The 21,837-nt window shown below is 38.3% G+C and overlaps 1 protein-coding gene and 1 pseudogene across 1 annotated transcript; one reads left to right on the forward strand and one right to left on the reverse strand.

Annotated features, from left to right (window-relative positions):
• Positions 1-1,000: 1,000 nt before the first annotated feature.
• Positions 1,001-10,281, forward strand: ihha (Indian hedgehog signaling molecule a). Its single transcript, XM_051709350.1, has 3 exons — positions 1,001-1,903; positions 3,746-4,007; positions 8,483-10,281. The coding sequence occupies exons 1-3, from the start codon at positions 1,604-1,606 to the stop codon at positions 9,160-9,162; spliced, it is 1,242 nt and encodes a 413-aa protein (XP_051565310.1). The 5' UTR covers positions 1,001-1,603; the 3' UTR covers positions 9,163-10,281.
• Positions 10,282-10,486: 205 nt separating this feature from the next.
• Positions 10,487-20,718, reverse strand: LOC127447356 (solute carrier family 23 member 3-like; annotated as a pseudogene).
• Positions 20,719-21,837: the final 1,119 nt, after the last annotated feature.

A 21,837-nucleotide genomic window follows, 5' to 3' on the forward strand; every position in this document is an offset into this window, starting at 1 on the left:
CCCAGGGAGGAGCGGCTGTCATCCGACTGAGAGGGTGGAGGAGTGATCGGGGACCACGCGACGGAGCATTAGAGAACCAGTGAGTGAGCTTTTTCTCTCTCTCCTCTCTCACGCTGTTGCTCCGTGTTGGCCTTTCCTGGAAGGCGGGGACGACCTGCCGGCAGGTGGGGCGTAAGGTGTACGTCATGCTGGGGGCTCCCCGGCCTGAGGCAACGCAGGGAGGAGTGTAGTGCGGAGGAGGGCGGGGCCGGTAGTTCGAGAGAGAGAGAATTATGGGCTGCTGCCCTGTATGTGTTTGTGTGTCTTTTTATTTAATTAAATATTATTTACATTGTTAAGCCGGTTCTCGCCTCCTCCTTTCCCTTGTACCCCCTTTACAGATAGTTCAACCAAAAAACGAAAATTCTCTCATTATTTACTCACCCTCGTGCCATCCCAGATCAATATTTATGTCCATTTATATGATCAATCCCCACTTTCACTTTTTGTTTTTTGGCAATTTACATTCGTCATGCATATCGCCACCTACTGGAAAAAATTCACCCACACCTTCATATCACTTCTGATTAAACCACTGGAGTCTTACGGATTACTTTTATGCTGCCTTTAAGTGCTTTTTGGAGCTTCAAAATTGTGGTCACCATTCACTTGCATTGTATGGGCCTACAGAGCAGAAATATTCTTCTTAAAATCTTTGTGTTCAGCAGAAGAAAGGAAGTCATTCACATCTGGGATGGCATGTCGGTGAGTAAATGATGAGAGAATTTTTATTTTTGGGTGAACTCTTTAATTCAATCATTCAAATGAGTGCGCCAGCTTCTTGTCCAGTGTGTTTCCTTAAGTGTATTAATGTTATAACAAGTAGGCGGGCAGGGCAATATTCGCTCGCGTTTGTTTGAGGAGTAGCTAGGCTTGTTCTCTTGCGCTCTATTTGTGGATCTATGAATGGGAGCGTCTGAGTCCACAGTTCGTCTCTGAGATTTGTATTTGCCCAGTCAGGCGCTGTGAAGCGTTAAAGAGAGCCGGTGGGTATACGACGCACCCAATGTGACCCGTGGGGAGGAGTGGCAGGCAGGGATAGAGAGGGGCAAAAAACTGGCAGGGTGCGGTCTCAGTGCGCCGGTGGCAACTCAGATCATTTTAATTCCCGATTCAAGTGGAAGACGTGCGCCAAAGGAGCTGATTCAAAGACAGCAGCAAGTCTCTCTGACAGCTGTCCTGGTCTGCGTCGGAGTTATACCGCGTCTCTCTCACTCTTGCCTAGGGTCTTTTAGATAAATAAATGGACTTGCCTGCTCATTCTCATGTCGGTGTTTTTCTCGAGAGACGAACGTTTCGCATTCTATGGGCACTGAAAACTTGGTACCACTGGATCTTTTCTCCAGCGTCTCTCCATGACAGCCTCTGCGTAAACCGACTTAACTTTTACGCACTGACGATGACGAGAATAAGGGTGATAAAGAAGTAGAGATTTTGTCCTCCACCCCCCATCTTTTACCCCGTGGGGGGGAATAAGGATCGGCTGGGGGGGTAGTTTCTAACTCAACGGCAAGCTGTGCCACCTTACCACTCCGTGTTCGAGTGCCCGGGGGGTTGGGGTGGAATGCGTCTCCCCGTGGTGTTTGGGATCCTCGTCGGCTGCGCCCTGATTTTCGCACCTGTTAACGAGGGCTGTGGGCCGGGGAGGGGATATGGGAAAAGGCGGCCTCCGAAGAAACTGACACCCCTTAATTACAAGCAGTTTAGTCCAAATGTTGCCGAAAAGACACTGGGAGCCAGCGGAAGACACGAGGGCAAGATAAGCAGGAACTCTGAGCGCTTTAAAGAGCTGACGCCGAACTACAACCCAGATATCATCTTCAAAGATGAGGAGAACACAGGTGCGGATCGACTCATGACGCAGGTGAGCAACACTTGGATAATGCAACGGGAATGAATTCAATTATCTGCCCATTAGAAAGACACTCAGTGGCTTTGATTCAATTGCAAGCACATTAAACCTGTTGCTCACCAGTGTGCCCTTTGCTCAGTCCCACCGACGCGCTCTTATCGATCTTCACAGCTTTCAGTGGAACTGATTGCTGACAGCGGTTTGTGTTTAAGTTATGATCGGGCGTCACTCACACAGGCTAATATTAACACAAGTTGTCATTGTCAAATCTAAAACCTGTCAAATGTTAACCCTTATGATCGTCTGTGTTCAATTTGACCTTTTACGCATTGACTCTATATAACAACGGTTAGTGCGCATGCATAACAATACAGAAGTAACTTGAAATATGAAATATTTTATCAGCATTATTTTAACCATCGAGGGAACTTTTATCTTTGTTCATTAGGAACATTCGTGTTCTTCAAATTATCAACTGGGAAGGAGAGCAGGTGTTTCCAGGACAGGTGTGGAAGCTAATATACAATCTGGGACAAAATTAAGTTTCTTAGTGTAACCCATTCTAAATTTAACATTAAACATAATATATATATATATATATATATATATATATATATATATATATATATATATATATATATATTGTCTTTGTTAGACAGTTGTAAGAATAAATAGATGTCTCAAATAAGAGAGAGAGAGAGAGAGAAAAAATCTGCACCAATTTCCATTCAGTGTGTACCTGATATAAACAATGTATAAATTAACTCATAAATGGGTCATACATTTGAACATATTTACTCTTATTTTCTCTTTAAATCATGTAACAGATATTGTCTTGAAATAGTATATGGTTATGTATGTACTGTTCTTTGGCAATGTGCTCTTGTTTCCATGCTAAAAATATGAATTTGCTTTTAAAAGCAAAAATGTTGTCCTGTGTTTAGAGGGTGGTGAATGTGGTTAGGCTAAATGAGTAAAAGCGAATCACTCTTAACATTTTGAACATGTTTGTACCTCGGTCACTGAAAAATACCTGTGGGAAGGTATAAATAACTTGGTCTGTTTTTGTGGGTTGTAGCATCAGTCAGTTCTTCTTCTCATGATTCAATAATTTGTCATATGTAATGTTTTACATGGGAACTTTTGAAAACAAACTATTCATGGGTTAAACACTATAACAGAGGTAGCACTATCACAGTGGCATGTAGTATGAAACATTGAAGTAAAAGGGTGGGTGTGTGTTGGGGGGAGGGGGGGAGCGGGGCATTATAGAAACACATTAAGTAATTAATACAGCATTTAAAAACGAATTTATTTATGAAAGAAAATGTTTGGGAATATCTAAAAATAAAAAAATGAATAAGGTGGATCAAAGAAATCTTTTACATAATAAAAATGTAGATGTTAACCTGTCCAAGCAAACATTTATTTGGCATAAGGTCTGCAGTAATATTGTCATACACTTTAACCCAGTTTAGAGGTGATCATTGCCCTTTGAAGTATCATTTATTCCGGCATAACACAGCTCTGGATAATGTGCTACAGGAAACTGTATGCAACAATAACATACTATCATTTGTATCAGTTTTACCACTCTTTTCCATTGTTCCATAATTAATGCTTTTTTTGTGCTTCACTCGGCATTTCTGACATTCTTCATAGTATTTATTACTTTTAACAGTTGTATCGTTAAATTCTTGTCTCACGTTGTCAGCCAGAAACCTTAATCTGTGTAGCTCTTTGGAGTTATACATGAAGAAATCTTGTTTGAATATATGTTGCAAAACTCTAATGAAGGAAAAACATAATCTTCCACTTTTATAACCTTAGACTCTTTCCGTGTTGCATCCACAGCGCTGTAAAGATAAGCTGAACTCTTTGGCTATCTCAGTGAGGAACATGTGGCCCGGGTTGAAGCTCCGGGTGACTGAGGGCTGGGATGAAGACGGCCATCATTTTGAAGATTCACTGCACTACGAGGGCAGAGCTATCGATATCACCACCTCTGATCGCGACCGCAATAAATATGGCATGTTGGCACGTCTAGCAGTGGAGGCCGGTTTTGATTGGGTCTACTATGAGTCCAAAGCTCACGTCCACTGCAGTGTTAAGTCAGGTAGGACTGAGAATTAATAAATTACTCTATAAATAGATAGGTGCATACACATGGTTTGTTGACATTAAATACTTTTATTAAGTTGACATGTCCTAACCCTAACATGCTATATTCCACTGAAAACTATTTTAAACTGCATTTTGTGATTACTTTTATGATCATTATTCATGTAGCTTTTATGACCTCATCCATCGAGAGACTACATATACACTCACTGAGCACTTTATTAGGAACACCTATACACCTACTTATTCATGCGATTATCTAATCAGCCAATCGTGTGGCAGCAGTGCAATGCATAAAACAATGCAGATACAGGTCGGGAACTTCAGTCAATGTTCACATAAACCATCAGAATGGGGAAAAAATGTGACTCAGTGATTTTGACCATGGCATGATTGTTGGTGCCAGACGGGCTGGTTTGAGTATTTCTGTAACTGCTGATCTCCTGGGATTTTCATGAACAACAGTTTCTAGAATGTACTCAGAATGGTGCCAAAAACAAAAAACATCCAGTGAGCAGCAGTTCTGTGGACGGAAACACCCTGTTGATGAGAGAGGTCAACGGAGAATGGCCAGACTGGTTCGAGATGACAGAAAGGCTATGGTAACTCAGATAACCACTCTGTACAATTGTAGTGAGCAGAATAGCATCTCAGAATGCACAACTCGTTGAACCTTGAGGCGTATGGGCTTCAACAGCAGAAGACCACATCGGCCACTTTATTAGGACCATAGTTTTCCTAATAAAGTACTCAGTGAGTGTATATTAGTACTTTTAATAATTAATTGTCACACCGCAGAGCCATTTAAAACGAATTAAGGCAAAACATTTTTTTAAATGGTGAAAAATGTAAAGAAATGGTCACCAGTTACAGAACCTAATATATACACTTTCTTATATACAGTACTATAAATTTTAACCTAAAATCTCGACTTTGATAATAAAAGTCCATAGGCACCATTTTAAATAGATTCATTTATATAACAAAATGTTCCAATATTCAGTGATGGATTTTATCGGTTTAATTGAGCATTATTATACTATAGCTTTCCACCACCAAAACTGTGATCTAATATGAGGTAAATACTGGAATAAACTATCTGGCTCTCCCAATAGACATTTTGTTTAAACAGGTTTATGACTGTGGTATAAAAGTGTCAGTCCCCAGAGCTTGTGCATGGGCCCCATTTGATCTATGTGTTAAAACTATAAAAAGAGCTCAAGTTGAAAGGTTCATATGCATTCAGGCTGCAATTAAATGAGGTGTGTGCTATTGTGGAGAAGGTGGTCAGTTCTCATTGGCTTAGGGTGAGATAAGTGGTAGACCTGGGATGAAGGTAACAAATAGGTAACAGACCACATCATTAAACCTAAAACACCTGCCTCTACCTGAGTCACCAGAGACCAAATTATTAGCCAGACAAGCAGCAAAATAAAAGTGCACTCTCTTATTGTCTCTTCTGGCAGTGTTTGGCCTGGATAATCATTTGGTGGACACTAAGATTCCAATTTAGATTTTTAGGAAGTTAAAGGGATGGCTCACCCATTTACATGGGCATTTTCTATACAATAAAAAGTGAATAGTGACTAAGGTGTACATTCTGCTTAACATCTTTCATGTTACATGGAAAAAAGAAAGTTATATGGGTTTGGAATAACATGAGGGTGAGTAAATTATGACAGAATTTTCATTTGTGGGTGTACTATCCCTTTACTTTTATTCAACAAACGCTACAACTTCTCCTCACTTACACATACAGTACACAAACACATAAATGAGCATATACAAAACATGCATAAATCAATTTTTTGGCCGTGAGGATTTGGCTTTAACCCAATGTTTAATGGCCTAAATGTGTCAGTTTTTTGTCTGTTGAGTATTTCTCCTTGAGGAATGAGACTTGTGTGGACATTTGTGAGTCATTTCCATTATCTCTCTGATAGAGCGTGCAAACACGACCAAGACCTGTTGTCTGCTTCTGCATTATCAAAGTCCTCTATAGGTGTGTTCTTCAGCAGTCTGAGCTGTTAGTCCTAGATTTCAGGCACTTAGAATCAGTAATAAATATGCAGTTTGTCAGATTATAGTGAGCTGATTCAAGGATCCACAGTGTGACTCTTTGGTTGAAACCAAGATTCATGTATTTGCCCACCTTTAGATTTCCTAATACTAACTCATATAACTTATAATTTTATAAGATTTATTTTCAATCATGACTTAAGTAAATACTATTGGTGAAGAACTGGACAGAGGGAGATTAGTATAAGAAATATAATTTGCATTACTCAAGAGAAACCAAACAGTATTTATAGTGGTTTTGTGACGATTTCAGAGTGCTTTACTCTTGTGTACTTGTGGATGTGTATAAGAGAGACAGAATGTGCCTTAAGAAGTAGGACTGGCTGCTAAAGTGTTCTGAAATGATTAACCAGCTCCTTTGTTTTCCAGATGGCAATTCTGTTGTTCCCTCTCTCGGATCTCTTATCTCAGTGTGACGAGGAACTCCTCATCACACACAGCCTGTCTTATCACCTGCCCTATTACTTACCTTTCCCAAATATTTGTGTAGGTCTAAACGGAGACTTGAGACTCATTACAGTTTCTGTAGTGCATGCATGGCTCTTGACCCCAGTCACTTCTGTTGGACAGGAGAGATTGATTCAATCAAGTGATTATTTATAAGCTTTTATTGCAGTTTTACCTACTGACTGGAATTTTGTGAAAAGAGAAAACTAATTAGCTTGAAGTATGGCATTTGAAATGTTTACCTGCACACACAGGGTTACATTGCCACCGCGACTTTCAGTTTGATTGGATTTGTATGCATTTACAATGAGAGCGAGAGTGTGTTTGTGTGCTTGGCTGTGTGTTTTTCCTAGATTTTCAGGAGCAGTTGTCCTGACAAGTATAGTGCAATCAGAAATCACCTACATTGTGGGTACCAATCAATGGTCCCCACAAAGAAAGCATCTTAATAAACATAGTAAACAATAAAACAGCTGAGACGTCCAGCACCAAACACTGAAAAACTTTTATATCCACTTTATTTAGGTTTGTAGGCTCAAAAAGTCAAATGCAAGAAAAATCTTGCACACGTGTCCATAGAAAAAAATCTTATGGCCTCTAAATAAAGACAAAAATGTTTTATGGACAGTGTGTGAGGTTTTTCCTCCCTTGCATTAAATGTAAAAAATGCAAAAAGGTTTCTCTAATGGCCCTGATGTACTTCAGGAGAAGTTCTTCTTCGTTCTTTGTTCAGAGGTAGGCCTAAAAAGAAGTTCGAAACAGCCGAGCAAAGTATAATGTTTGCGAACATTCAGACACCCACCACACCACTGTGGTGTACATTTAAACATGAAGATGCTCAGTAAAACTAATGTGACATCAAAATGTGTTATCAATGACTTTATGCCGCATTCTGAGTAGAATTCACACTAGATCAGTAAAATAATCTGTTTTAACCACTCGATGATGATTTAATATTTATGCAGAAAAAAATGTGCAATTTGTATTTACATTCTGAATTCATGACGCTAATGCGCTAACATGCTATATCCAGCTATATTATGCACCCGTTACACTCTGTTATTGTAATTTATGATGACTGATACAACTACAAATATTGGTGTATAAAAATGTGTTAATGTAAAGAATACAGACAAAAGAATGATGATAGGCATATCTTACTATGGGCAGATGTGTAAATGGCTTTCACTGCAGAAGGCAAATAAAACAAAAGAGTGAATGGGCACTTAAGAGTATTTGAGAAGATTTTATTCCTTTTATAGACTAGTTTTAAAAAATGCATGACGGTCTTGTAAAATGTCTCTACGCGAACAATCTGTGATGTTGGTAAATTTGCACCAGCTCCATAATAACTGCACACCAGTGTGTTCATTTTGACTGATCTTGACTGACTGAATGCCATGAGTGGGAATTAGCTGTCAGCCTCAAGGTAGCTGGAGCTCCAGATCACACCTAACGATGACTTGGACCAATGGAAGTAAGAAGATGTTTAGCAGCCTGTTAGACGTTTTCCTAAAATATCGCACATTTACGAACCACAGAATCAAATGCAAAAACACCTTTTTGGCCAGATTTTGCTCTAAATGATGTCACACCGATTCATTCTTCGATTGTATTTGAAGTATATTGGGTTCTTAAGGGTTAGGTTAAGATCGGAGAAAGAAAATATCTCTAGCTCATTGCAAATATAATGGAAGTCAATGGAAAGTTCCCACTGTGATGGAAAAAAAAATATGTATGTGTATGCTGAGGCAATAGTAGATTAATCTGAGGAAGGTATTGCGCCATCTATATATTTGAACAATCCAAAGCTTTAATGGACAACCCTCTACGATGAGCCCACATAGCCTTTAAAATTCTTCTAGGGTACTGTTTACATTTGACTCGTGCTATCAAGGTATCAAGACTTTCACATTGCCTATGTTTTTTTTTTCTCCCTCTAAGAGCACTCTGTGGCTACTAAGACTGGGGGCTGTTTTCCAGCTTCTGCTCTCGTCACTGTTGAGGATGGTAGCATGAAGACCATAGAGAGCATACAGCCTGGAGAGAAAGTACTTGCATCATCAAAGAGTGATGGCAGCGGACCGCTCATCTACAGTGAAGTTATCGCCTTCCTGGACCGAGATTCTTCTGTACAGAAGCAGTTCTACACCATTGAAACAGACTCAGGTGCTAAACTGACCCTGACGGCAGCCCATCTCCTGTTTGTATTTCAGGGGAATTGCTCAGGGCCTGTAGTGAGTGGAGAGCTGCAATCTGTGTTTGCTAGTGACGTTCTGCCAGGTCAGTGTGTGGTGTCCACACAAGGAGCAGGACAGCAGGGGCATCTGTCCCGGGTCACTAAGATCCAAATCCAGGAGGACAAGGGGGTTTTTGCTCCACTCACCCGCCATGGCACAGTGGTGGTCAATGGCATAGTTTCCTCCTGCTATGCAGCCGTGGACCAGCACTGGCTGGCTCACTGGGCTTTTGGCCCACTCAGGGTACTCCATAGCTGGGGAGGGCCAGTTGGACATCAGGCCATGGGGATACACTGGTATTCCTCACTGCTGCACTGGGTCGGGACTCATGTGCTGGACCCGAAACATTTCCACCCCTGGAGCATGATGGACAATGACAGATGAAAGGAAGACAGGGGGCTGAGAATGTCTTTAGAAAAAGAAGTGTTCAGTCATTAAGGAACTGAATTGATGGGATCAAAGGATCTAAAAGAAGGAAACAAGAAAAGAAAGGAATGGAGAAAGGAACCTAATTGAGAAAAAGGAAGTGAGGAACAAATTCTGAAATGAAGAACAGAACCATTTAAGACCCTGAATAGACTCCTCTATTAAAAGACTAAAAGGATACAGCAATTCTGTGGGTCGACCCTCATTTGAGGAAACAAGTGGACATGGACATGACTAAATTGATTCTTTAAAAAAATCCATTTGTAAAAAAGATATTAAACACAACTTTTTAAAATGGGTTTTCTATTCTGCCAACACTGGAACATTCTCACATATACAGTAAAGACGCACACATTTTTACATAGCTGTCTCTCTTGTTCTATACACATACAAGTTAACTTTACATATTGTTATAGTCATTTAAGTAATAAAGCAGTTAAACTATGCATAAATTTGCTCATACTCAGGTATGCAATGACTCAACCACAGGAAATCAGCCCAGCCCTACCTGATATTTGAAAAGAAATGAGACTGGAAGGCACACACAAACACACCTTCAGAAACTTACACTTAAAGACAGCTTGGGGTAAAACAAGCAATGCCTTTCAAACATCAGGAACATGTCTTATTATACTACAAGAAATCTGCTGTACTTATAGGTCCATGAAGGTTTGTAACTGTTTTGTGTTCATTCACATGGTCAATTACATGTTTCTCACTGTAAAGGTGGCGGTGTCTTTCACAGCTTAATCAAGTATTTAATGGTCACATTGTACACTGTATTTCTACATCTTGCATACATAAGGGGTTGAGTACACAATGTTTATGAAGGCTTTGTAAAAAAAAAAAAAAGTTTACTCATTGCAATGTGTAGCAATGTTATAAGCAGCAGAGTTTATGCCAGTTTATGTAGTCCTTATGTGTGCTTTATGCAGTAATACTCAATTTCCAGTACAATTTACTGTATTTATCTGTTTTGTGGCATTATTTACATTTGACTTAAAGATGTCAGAAATTATATAATATTTGTAAAACTATTTAAAGATCTATTTTTCAGAATTAAAGATTATGGAAATATGTGCCTTTGTCATTATTTAAGGATTACTTCAGTTTGTTATGAGTACTCTCTTGATAAAATGCTCTGCTCTGAGAGCTCCAATCCTAAAGTATAAGCTATATTAATAAACTGTATTAGTAATAATCACAATACAATACAACATACAAAAACACACAAACAAGTTTTTGACCATTTATATACAATTTGATACAACTAAGTTGCAATTCAGCCACTACCGAAACCAGCATCCTTGTCAGGTAATAAGTTCTATTAATAAGACATCTCTGCTACTGTCACTACCACCTCTTCAACGGGTGATATTCTGCAGGCACAGAAGGGGATAGTTCTTAACCTGGGCAAGTTCAGCACTTTTATCACAGAGGAAGGTGGGTTATATATGGCATCTGGGCTGTAGCTGCTTGCTGCTGATCAGCGAGAGATAAAATCTTCTTTGTGCTTTCATGTCGTGCAAGACCCCTCTCAGACAAAGTTCCTAAATGCAAAAGAAAAAAAAAAAAATCATATATACAGTGTATATATATATATATATAGACACACACACACACACACACACACACACTTATGCGCATGATATTTTTCACAAAAACATTCATCTTAAAACGGTTCTTTTATATATTCTGCTTTGAGTGTATCAGTAGGAAATATCAATTTTAGATTTCAACATTCCCTTTGCAAATAGAATTGAATAGAAGAAGAACAAGGAGTCCTACAACAGATGTTATGGCCCCCACAGAGCCCGGAACTCAGCATCACTGAGTCAGTCTGGGATTACATGAAGAAACAGAAGCAACTGAGACAGCCTAAATAGATAGAAGATCTGTGGTTAGGTCTCCAAGAAGCTTAGAACATCCTATCTGCCAGCAACCAAGAATTACTGTGTCCAGGTGTAAGTAGGAGAATTGGTGCTGTTTTAAAGGCAAAGGTGGTCACACCAAATATTGATTTAAAACTTTTTCACAGTACTGTATATATATATATATATATATATATATATATATATATATATATATATATATATATATATATATATATATATATATATATCAGTGCTTTATTTATAGTGTTGACTAAGTTTGTATTTCTCTGTTGCTCTACCTGAAACAGTGTGCTCTAGAAGAAAAGCCAAAACCCCTACAAAGAAAACAGGTGAGGTTAAAAGAGACTGGAGAAGAACATCAACACTGCATACACCTGAGCACAAAAAGAGGAAAATTCATGCAATCAAATGCATTAATGCATACATGTCCAAATGAATGCATATCAATTAAAGGGATAGTTTACCCAAAAAGGAAAATGTTCTCATCAATTACTCACCCTCATGCAATCCCACATGTGTATGACTTTCTTTTTTTCTGCTGAATACAAATGAAGATTTTTAGAAGAATATTTCAACTCTGTAGGTCCTACAAACCAAATGAATGGGTACCAAAATTTAGAATATCCAAAATACTCATAAATGCAGCATGAAAGTAATCCATAAGACTCCAGTGGTAAATCTTCAGAAGTAATATGACAAGTGTGGGTGAAAAACAGATCAATATTTAAGTCTGTTTTTACCATAAATTCTCCTCCCTTCCTAGTAGGTGGAGATATGCACGAAGAATGTGAATCACCAGACAAAAGAAGAGGAATGTGAAAGTAAAGATTTGTAGTAAAAAAGGACTTAATATTGATCTGTTTCTCACCCACAACTATCATATTGCTTCTGAAGACATAGATTTAACCACTGGAGTCTTATGGGTTACTCTTAGCCTGCCTTTTTGAGCATTTGGTGCTTTAAAATTTTGTTACCAATTTACCTGCATTGTGAGGACCTACAGAGCTGAAATATTCTCCTAAAAATCTTTGTTTGTGTTCAGCAGAAGAAAGAAAGTCATCCACATCAGGGATGGCATTAGGGTGAGTAAATGGTAAAATAATTGTAATTTTTGGATTTGAACTATCCCTTTAAGAGTATAACGAAAATAAGAACCTATAAGGAACATATACTCTTATACTTTGAGCATTATATTACACCTGTTTGGATAAAGTTAGAGTGAAGTCTGAACCAGCGTGGCAATGCTAATGACATGAACACAGTGAAGCCGATGTTGAAAATGTTGCGTCCTGAGTCCACGTTGGCATGTTGGAAATAAGTTATGCCTGTTCCTATGGCAAGTGTGTAGGTCACACTGAGTATAGCACCTGACAGAACACAAACCAAAGTAAGCAAATATTATTTATGATTTGAATTAAAATTATTATTTATTTAGTCTCAGTGTGCCTTAGTAACCTCATAAAGCTGAAAACTTGAATATAAACTAGTTCAACCTGACTGTTGCCAGTACTATGTAACCTCAATTGTGTGCATTTGTGTATATATCTGTTAGTCAAGAAACACAGAGAGATGCAGAGGCAGAGTATGAGGGATGGGCGGAATACAAATATAGAAAACAATGAGAAATGAAGAAAGAAACAAAGATATTGTGAAGGGAGAGAGATCAATGCAGTGTGGGACAGCAGTAAAGATATAAAAGGATGATCATCATGGATGGCCAGAGGGACAGAGAAGAGCATTTGAGCAAGCTGTGGAGACACACCCAAAATTACAAACAACACCCCAGCAAGCTGCACTGTACTCCAGGACCCAGACTGAGTGAGAAAGAAACAGTGTGCAATAGTACCACAAAACTACATCATAATGCAGACGATAAAGCTTTAAAATAGATGTTACAATGAGAGTTGATCATTTCTGACAAACTCACACTGCTGGTGTGTGAGTGCCTTGCTTACAAGGTGTTTTACCTGGCTGAGCCCAATAACACGTGCGTTAGGCACACTGTTGCACAGTCCTATTGGCGCCCCCATCAGGCCAGCGAGCAGACTTCCTAGTCCATCTACACACAGGCCCCTGTTACAGGCATGTGCTGGGGGCACTGGAGCCTTCAGGAGCCGAGCTGCCACCACATACACAGCTAAGGAGCAAATACTAGCACTCCTGCTGCAATGCTTTTTCCAGACAGAATGGGGAGTGCTGAAGCTGAAAGTACACAAGAAATCCATGATGTAATTTAAAAACAATTATTTTAAGAAATAGTGAATAGTGAGTACATATGAGTACATTTTTAGTACTTGTATTCTGCCAATATCCAGTTACCACAATAACTGCATGGACAGTTTGATATAAACACAGCCTGAAGTTCGATCCAGAAGGATTATATGTGACCGAATGTATTGATGGATGCCAGAATTGGACAAAATTATTCAATTGCAGATAAAGTGGAAACAATTTTAGACCTTTCGGTGTACCAGGAAGGGGGAAGTCCAGCCATGGTACAGAGTCATTAGGAAAGATGAAGTCAGAGGAATGTGAACCGTTTATGGATTGAATAAAGGTGGCATTTAAAATTCCCTTTTTTTTAAATCATCTGGGTCACAGAGTTAAGATGTCCCCACTGCACCAGAGCAGCACAAACACCCCATGTCACCATCACAGACAGAAGTACCTACACAGGATTGATGCAAATAGTAGGAGCAATATGTGGTTTATTGCATTTTGTGTGTGTGTGTGTGTGTGTGTGTGTGGGCAGGTTTAAGTAGTTTACGAGGACTTTGTTTTAGGTTACAAACTGGTAATTACAAAGGTATTATGCTATAAATGTGGTTTATGAGGACATTTCATTTTTTCTTCATCAAAACAGAATTTAAGACTTTTAGGATTTCATTTCAGGCCTCCTCCTCTAAACAATGCAAGTGAATGTCCTCCATTATTTGACGGTGCAAAATGCATATTTAGGGTGCATCAAAATAATCCACACGACTCCAGTCGACAAATAAAGTTCTTCTGAACCCAAACGATTGATTATTTTGAGAAACAAAACAATACTTATATACTTTTTAACTCCAAATGTTCGCTTTGGTACATCTCTGTGATGTGCGCTCATGAGAGGGATGACGTAAGCTCTTTGGTAAGGTCACGCGTCACGTGGAGGAGGAGTCAGGAAGCAAGTCATTGTTTACATTGTTGTTTTTTTATTATTATTATTATTTGGAAATGATTTTTTATTTTATTTTATATTGCTTTGAAATTGTTTTGGACTGTTTTGGTTTGTGAACGGCACTTGGTCTGTGCTCTGTGCATGTTTCTCTTGTAAACAATGACGCGCTTCCTGACTCCTCCACCACGTGACGCGTGACCTTACCAACGAGCTTACGTCATCCTTCTCATAAGCACACATCACAGAGATGTACGGAAGTGAATATTTGTAGTTAAAAAGTATATAAGTATTGTTTTGTTTCTAAAAAATAATCAATCGTTTGCATTCAGAAGAACTTTATTCGTCAATTGGAGTTGTGTGGATTATTTTAATGCACCCTAAATATGCATTTTGGACTGTAAAAAAATGGAGTACATTCACTTGCATTGTTTAGAGGAGGAGGCCTGAAATGAAATCCTAAAAATCTTAAATTCTGTTTTGATGAAGAAAGAAACTCAGATACATCTTGGATGGCCTGAGGGTGAGTAAATTATCAGCAAATTTTTATTTTTGGGTGAACTATTCCTTTAAATTCTTTCATCATTTACTCACCCTCATGCCATCCCAGATGTGTGTGACTTTCTTTATTCTGCTGAACTCAAGCAAAGATTTCTAGAAGAATATTTCAGCTCTGTAGGTCCATACAATGCAACTGAATGGTGACCAACATTTGAATGCTCCAAAATGCACATAAAGGCAGCATAAAAGTAATCCAGATCACTCCACTGGATAAACCTATATCTTCAGAAGCAATATTAATGGTGTGGGTGAGAAACAGATAAATATTTATATCCTTTTTACTATAAATTCTCCTCCCTACCCAGTAGGTGGCGATATGCATGAAGAATGCAAATCGGCAATAACAAAAGAAGAAAAATGTGAAAGTGAAAGTGGACATTTATAGTAAAAAAGGACTTAAATATTGATCTGTTTCTCACCCACATTTATCATATCACTTTTGAAGATATAGATTTAACCACTGGAGTCTTATGGATTACTTTTATGTTTCCTTTACGTGATTTTTGGAGCTTCAAAATTTTGGTCACCATTCACTTGCATTGAATGGGCCTACAGAGCTGAAATATTCTTCTAAAAATCTTTGTTTGTGTTCAGCAGAAGAAAGAAAGCCATAGACATCTGGGATGGCATGAGGGTGAGTAAATGATGAGAGAATTTTCATTTTTGGGTGAACTATGCCTTTAAGGACACTTATTTTAAGATGATTGCATAAGCACACTTTCAAAACATTTTACGGAAATATGTTTGTTAGGTTTTAAATGATACATTATAAAACAATTGATGTACTGTTCAAAATTAAGACAAAAGTATTTGAAAACTTTCTAGTTATGAAACTTAGTGGAACATGTCCACAGTTAAATTGATAAACTACACCTATGGTTATGCTTTTAGGGCACCTCCGTACATCCAATAAAATTGACCTCGTGACTAGTTGGGTACAGGTAACTGCAAAAACGTCCAAGAAAATTGAAAAGTTAGTTCTGAGGTGAAAAGGTCACGCATCATTTGTTTGCAGATGATACTTGGTAATATATCTTTTAAGTGTGGATTAAGTGTCCCAATACTGTTTTGGGACCCTGCATATAGCTACAGGTACCTACACATACACATACATGCACAAACACGCAGACATAAATACATTTACTACAACTCAGATAAAAATAAGAACTAAATAGTCAGGCACGGTCTAGTTCCACACCAATAAGGATTTCCCAAAAGCAAGATTCCAATGCGAGCTTACGATCACTCATAAAAAGCCTCAAGTTGTTTCCCATCACCATTGACAACATTCAACCTCATATTAAATTAAGAACATTTTAGCCAATGATCACTGTAACACAAGGCACATCTTCGTTGGGAAACTTTGCCCAGATCAATGGTCTAATCTTCTTACAGGCAAAACATCAATCTAATGTACTGCAGGTTAAAAGCTGTAAAAGAGCTCTACTACCAGTGGAACAGGATGTCCCATAAATCATGACTGAGGATGTCTGTGTTTGGCTGGTTTTTGCAAGTACAAGTAAACTTATCTTTTGTGGAAAATCTAACACAAAATTTTAAAAGACTGTTGCATCAATGGCTCCCAAAGTCAACATACAGTAAATCACCCTAAATTTGAGTAACATTCCTTAGTTTATCACATTTCAGCTCTACTCACAGAGAGTCTCCTGCAGACTGGGGACACAGACAGTCACATACAAGAGTGTAGGTGCTGAGATAGGATCACTGTAAGAAAAATTGCTCTGAAGTGAAAAACAAACAAATAAACAAAAACAGACTATTTGTATTTATTGGTGTCTACGAATGTATGTGATTGCACATTGACTTTACAAAAAATAAATACTTATTCTGTAACATTTACAATTGTGATGGTAAATATGTCTTATATTTAAATAGCAAATTGATGTTGATGTTGTAGATTTTTCATCCAAACCATAATTTTGGTTGAGACTGAAATTTCAATGTTGATTCAACACAAGTGATGTTGAATCAACATCAGATTCTAACGTTAATTCAATGATTTTACATTTAATTTTTGTTAAAATTTCAGTGGTGTTTCAACATAAACTGAGGGTGCAGAAGTGATGTAAAACCAACATTAGATTGTAACGTTGATTCAATGATGATATTATTGATTGTTTGTTAAAATTTCAATGTTCATTCATCAAAAGTGATGTCGAATCAACATCAGATTCTAACGTTAATTCAATGACTTAATGTTGGATTTTTTTATTTATTTAAATGTTTATTCAACAAACGTAATGAAGAATCAATATCAGATTCTAACATTGTTTCAGTGATTTAACGTTGGATTTTTGTTGAAATTTCTCATTTTTATTCTAATTTATTTATTTTTTTTCATTTACTGAGGGTGTAGAACCAACATCAAATTAAAATGTTAATTCAATGACATTAACATTAACGCATCAGCATTGACTTAACACTGTTTCAATCAGTGGTGACTGAAGAGGCCTGCATACTGTGAATTTATCAAAATTTACACCAAAAATGAACTAAAGCAACACAATTCTAGAATATTTTGTCAGAACTTGATTTCATTGCATTCTATCAATTAAAATAAAATAAAATAAAATAAAAAATTTAAATGACTTAATCCATTTGAGTTGGGAATACATTAATACTTTTTGACTTGATAGGGAGAGTAAATGCTAAAACGAAGTGTTATTTTATGTGTTTTTGTGCAAGATAAGTATAAAGGGGGATACTTGTTAGTGTTTAATGTTATGTTATGTTGAGATTTAGAAGACTTTCTGTTATGTTGGAATTTTGGGGGTTACCAGTATGGTGAACAGTGGAGCTTGAGCAACCAATAAGGACAAGTAAATGCTGCACTTGGAATTGATTGTTTGCTTTGTTGAGTAAATGCTGTGCTAATCATAGCAAAGTTACTAAACTACACCCTGTGGTGCTTCCAATCAGTATGTATTATCATGCCAACATTCACTTTCACTTTATATCAAGCAATTGAGAGTAATAAATTAAAAATTGAGAGAAAGAAAGTAGGAATTCCAAGTTTTTATCATGCAGTTGCGAGTTTATATCACATAATTGCGACTTTATACCTTGCAATTGCAAGAAAAAAGTCACAATTGTGAGATAAAAAGTCAGGATTACCTCTTTTAATTTTTTATTACTTGGCAGGATCCGTCATCCATACTAGTTCACACTAGTACGCAAAGAAAAAAAAGAGATTTATTTGAATTACATTGACACATCTAATTTTGTTGGGTTTGCCAATTTCAGCTAGGTTGTTTCTACATGAGTGTTTGTGTTGAGATTACATAGTAATTTAAAGTTATGAAAACACATTTTTCAAACACAATTTCAAACACGTGCAACCACTGTCCATGACTGAATCAAGTTCAGCCAAAGAGCTATTTTTTTGAGTGTAGCACGGGTGCAGTCAGTATTTTCACAAAGTTTAATAACTAAAGTACATAAATATTTTCATGTTTAGCAGTGAAGTACATTTAAAGGGCATATTATGATGACTCAAGCACAGCTGGCGCATCAGCAATTCACTGTAGATGCTAGAAATGTCCCGCCCCTTACTGAAATGGAAAATATGATTGGTTAGCAAATGTCCCATCGTGACTAAAAAAAAATACTGATTGTTTGCTCACCTGTGCCTTCAGTCAGAGACTATTTCGCAGAGATGGGCCACTTCTATTAAAATCAATGGAAAAAACTGGAACGGTCAACGGATGTAGAAAGGAAGTCCTGCCTTACAGGTAAAAGAGCCAATCACCTTTTAGATACCAATATTGCCTGTCAATCAACTCGAGAACGCACATGCGCATTAGCAATACAGGCCAGGATTTTTTTTTTTTTTTTTTTAAGTGTTATCTGAGGTAACGAAGCACAATTTATGATTCCAAATTGTATTGCAGATTTGAAATATGTTCTTTGATCATAATCTTAACCAACCGTTTTCTAGATTTCGGCCTTTCTCCATTCAAGTAGATATGAGCTGCACTGCAAAAAATAAAATAGAAACACAATATGAAAGGCAGACTCCGGAGAAGTTCTTACAGTGCAGCCATGCCCCAGTGGTCGAAACAAAGCAGAGCTGCCTCCCTGTAGATGGAGAAACCCAGCATGCAGAGGAGAGGGGCCAGGACTAATGGTCCACAGCGTCCAAGTGCAAACCCACTCAGACCAGTCAAACCCACCACCAACTGTATCATACCTGCAACTACAGTCATGCCTTTCAACTGCATACACACCAACCCACATACACATACACAGAGTATGGCAAATGTATAAATACTCTTCAATGGGAAAGCATGTATTTACAAGATGACCAAGAAATATCTGTCTCCAAAAAAAATAAATAAATAAATAAATAAAAATAAAAAAACTTTCAGAAGATCTTAAATGTGCCTAATAACTGGTAGGTTGCTATTGTTTGCTACTGTGGAACATTCTGAGAGATAGTGGAGGGGTGGTCTGAATGTTCAGCACCACGGACAGCACTGTGCTCTACCTCTCTTATTAGGTGTGCTGGGGCCACAGTCACCTCAGGCTCAGTACACTGCCCTCTGCAGGTTACAAGAGTCCCTACAAGACAATACAACAATGAGCGTCAAAGGACAAATACCATCTGTTGCAGGACTCCTTGTTCTACTTCTATTCTATTCTATTTGCAAAAGGAATGTTTTGAAATCTAAAATTGATATTTTCTAATGTCAGAAAATAACTATCTTAAGACCAATGTTTTTCGTGAAACATCTAATGTACCTAATGCTTTGGCACAGTACTGCATATGTAATGTGTATCTAATGTAATACATTTGATTTCTCTCTCTCTCTCTCTCTCTCTCTCTCTCTCTCTCTCTCTCTTCTCATTTTTATTTTCTTCTCTTTTACTTTTTCATTCTGGACAGTACACTCTTACCTGACTGTATAGAAAGCAGGATCATGGCAGGGATGAGAAAGTCCAGGTATGGAGCCTGGATCAGTGGCAAGCTGTGGACAGGGGTAACTTTGCATTTAACACTATAGAAGCTTTGAAAAAACTATGTAAATTTGTATGGGAAGGAACAGAATGTGAGTCATGGTAATCTTAACCTTGATCCAAAGCAGCTTTGCAGTAGTGTAAATATACCTGAGTAAAAGAGCACTATTCTTTCCTTGCCTTCTTCCTGAATTAGTGTACCCACAACCAACACACACAAGGAGGACAGGACCATCACATGTTGCCTGGAGACAGAGAACAAAATAGATGTGTATTCGGATTTATGTTCAGTACAGTTGCTCTGGGATCTGCAGTTCATTATGACTTTAGAAGATCTCAGCATTTATAAATTATTAAAAAAAAATGTTTTTTTGTTTTTTTCAAATCACTCAGGGATGACATGAGATATCCAAATAGGATAGTGATGACATAATGAAAATTATGTCAGCATATAGGTCTACTCACCGTAATGTTCTTGCAAAACCTTCTTTTCTCTGTGGAATACAAAAAGGATATGTTAGGCAGAAAGTTAGTCATATATTTTTTCCCCCACAATAAAAGCGAATTGCGACTGAGCCTAACATTCTGCCTAACATCTCCTTTTGTGTTCCACGGAGCAAAGAAGGCCATACAAGTTTGGAACTACATGAGCATGAGCAAATTATGATTTTTGGGTGAACTATCCCTTTAACAACTAAGTTTCTCAGCAAAGCTGTGAACCATGCAAGCTGTAAAGTGCATGCTCTTATTTTACAATCCTGTCTTAGACAGATACTTTAAATTATTATGTATGATATACATATATAAAAAATACTTACCTACAGCACAAGGGCAAAATTCACTCTGTATCCTTTCAGCCTTTTTGGGGTATAAAGGTTCCTCCTTGCATATCACCAGTGTTTTATATCCACCAGTCCTCACCATTGTTTTTCCATTTTCTTTTTTGGTTAAAATGCTACTGTAAGTGGGCTATATCTTTGCTTTTTGCTTTTTCCCCGTTTCCAACTCATATGTTGGCCTTTGACTTGAGTTCCCTATCTGTCACTCACTCGACGTTGTGTCGATGTAGTGACACTAGGGGTCGCCCTTGGGAGCCCAAACACCTCTGATCTTTGAGAAAAGGCCAATGGGAATTGGCAAGTGGAATTTGCATGCCACTCCCCCAGACACAGGGGTATAAAAGGAGCTGGCTTGCAACCACTCATTCAGTTTTTTTCTTCGGAGCCGAGCGGTTGTGTTTCAACGAGCTGAATTCCTCCGCCGATCCATTCACCTCGAAAGCTGTTGGATTTATGGCGCATTACAGTGGTTTCTCCCCCTCTTGCACCGGTGGTGCGCAGAGAACCGGCGCTTCAGCAGCTAAAAGAGTATATTCTTCCTAATAAAAGGCCTATCCGACAGCTATGATCGCTGTCTTACGTGCTTGGGTGCTGCCCACGTGGAGATAGCATTCGGGTCCCCACTGCGCGAACATGACCATGGCAACGTTGCAGTCGCAGCTTTCCTTCCTCAGAGGGAAAGCTACCCCAGCGGCTCCCCGCCGTGGTCCTTCTACCTACGGGTTTCAGGCCGCATCGGTTAGCACTGGGGGTGATTTGGGGACCCCAATGGGAGCCACTCCGCCAGGTATGTCCCCAGCACGCTCGTTCGCCCCAGTCGAGTTCTGGGATGAGACCGCCGTATAATGCAAGTGAATGGTGATCGGGAGATGAAGTCAGCATAAACATAATCCATCAGACTCCAGTGGTTTAATAATTGTCTATAAAATGATCCAGTTGGATATGGGTGAGAACAGACTGAAATGTTACTCATTTTTCACTGTATTTCTTGATATTGCAGTCTCTAGGGACGATCATGATTTCAATCTCGATTACACTTCCTAGTCCTTGACGCATACGCAGAGCGCTAGATTGCGCTATAGGAAGTGTAATAGAGCTTGAAATCATGATCGCTAAGGAGACTGTTGTCAAGATGTACAATGAAAAAGGAGTAATTTTTTGGTCTGTTCTCAGCCAAAACCAACTGGATTGCTTCAGAAGACAT

The sequence above is a fragment of the Myxocyprinus asiaticus genome, chromosome 10, assembly GCF_019703515.2.
Source record: "Myxocyprinus asiaticus isolate MX2 ecotype Aquarium Trade chromosome 10, UBuf_Myxa_2, whole genome shotgun sequence".
NCBI classification, from domain to species: Eukaryota; Metazoa; Chordata; class Actinopteri; order Cypriniformes; family Catostomidae; genus Myxocyprinus; species Myxocyprinus asiaticus.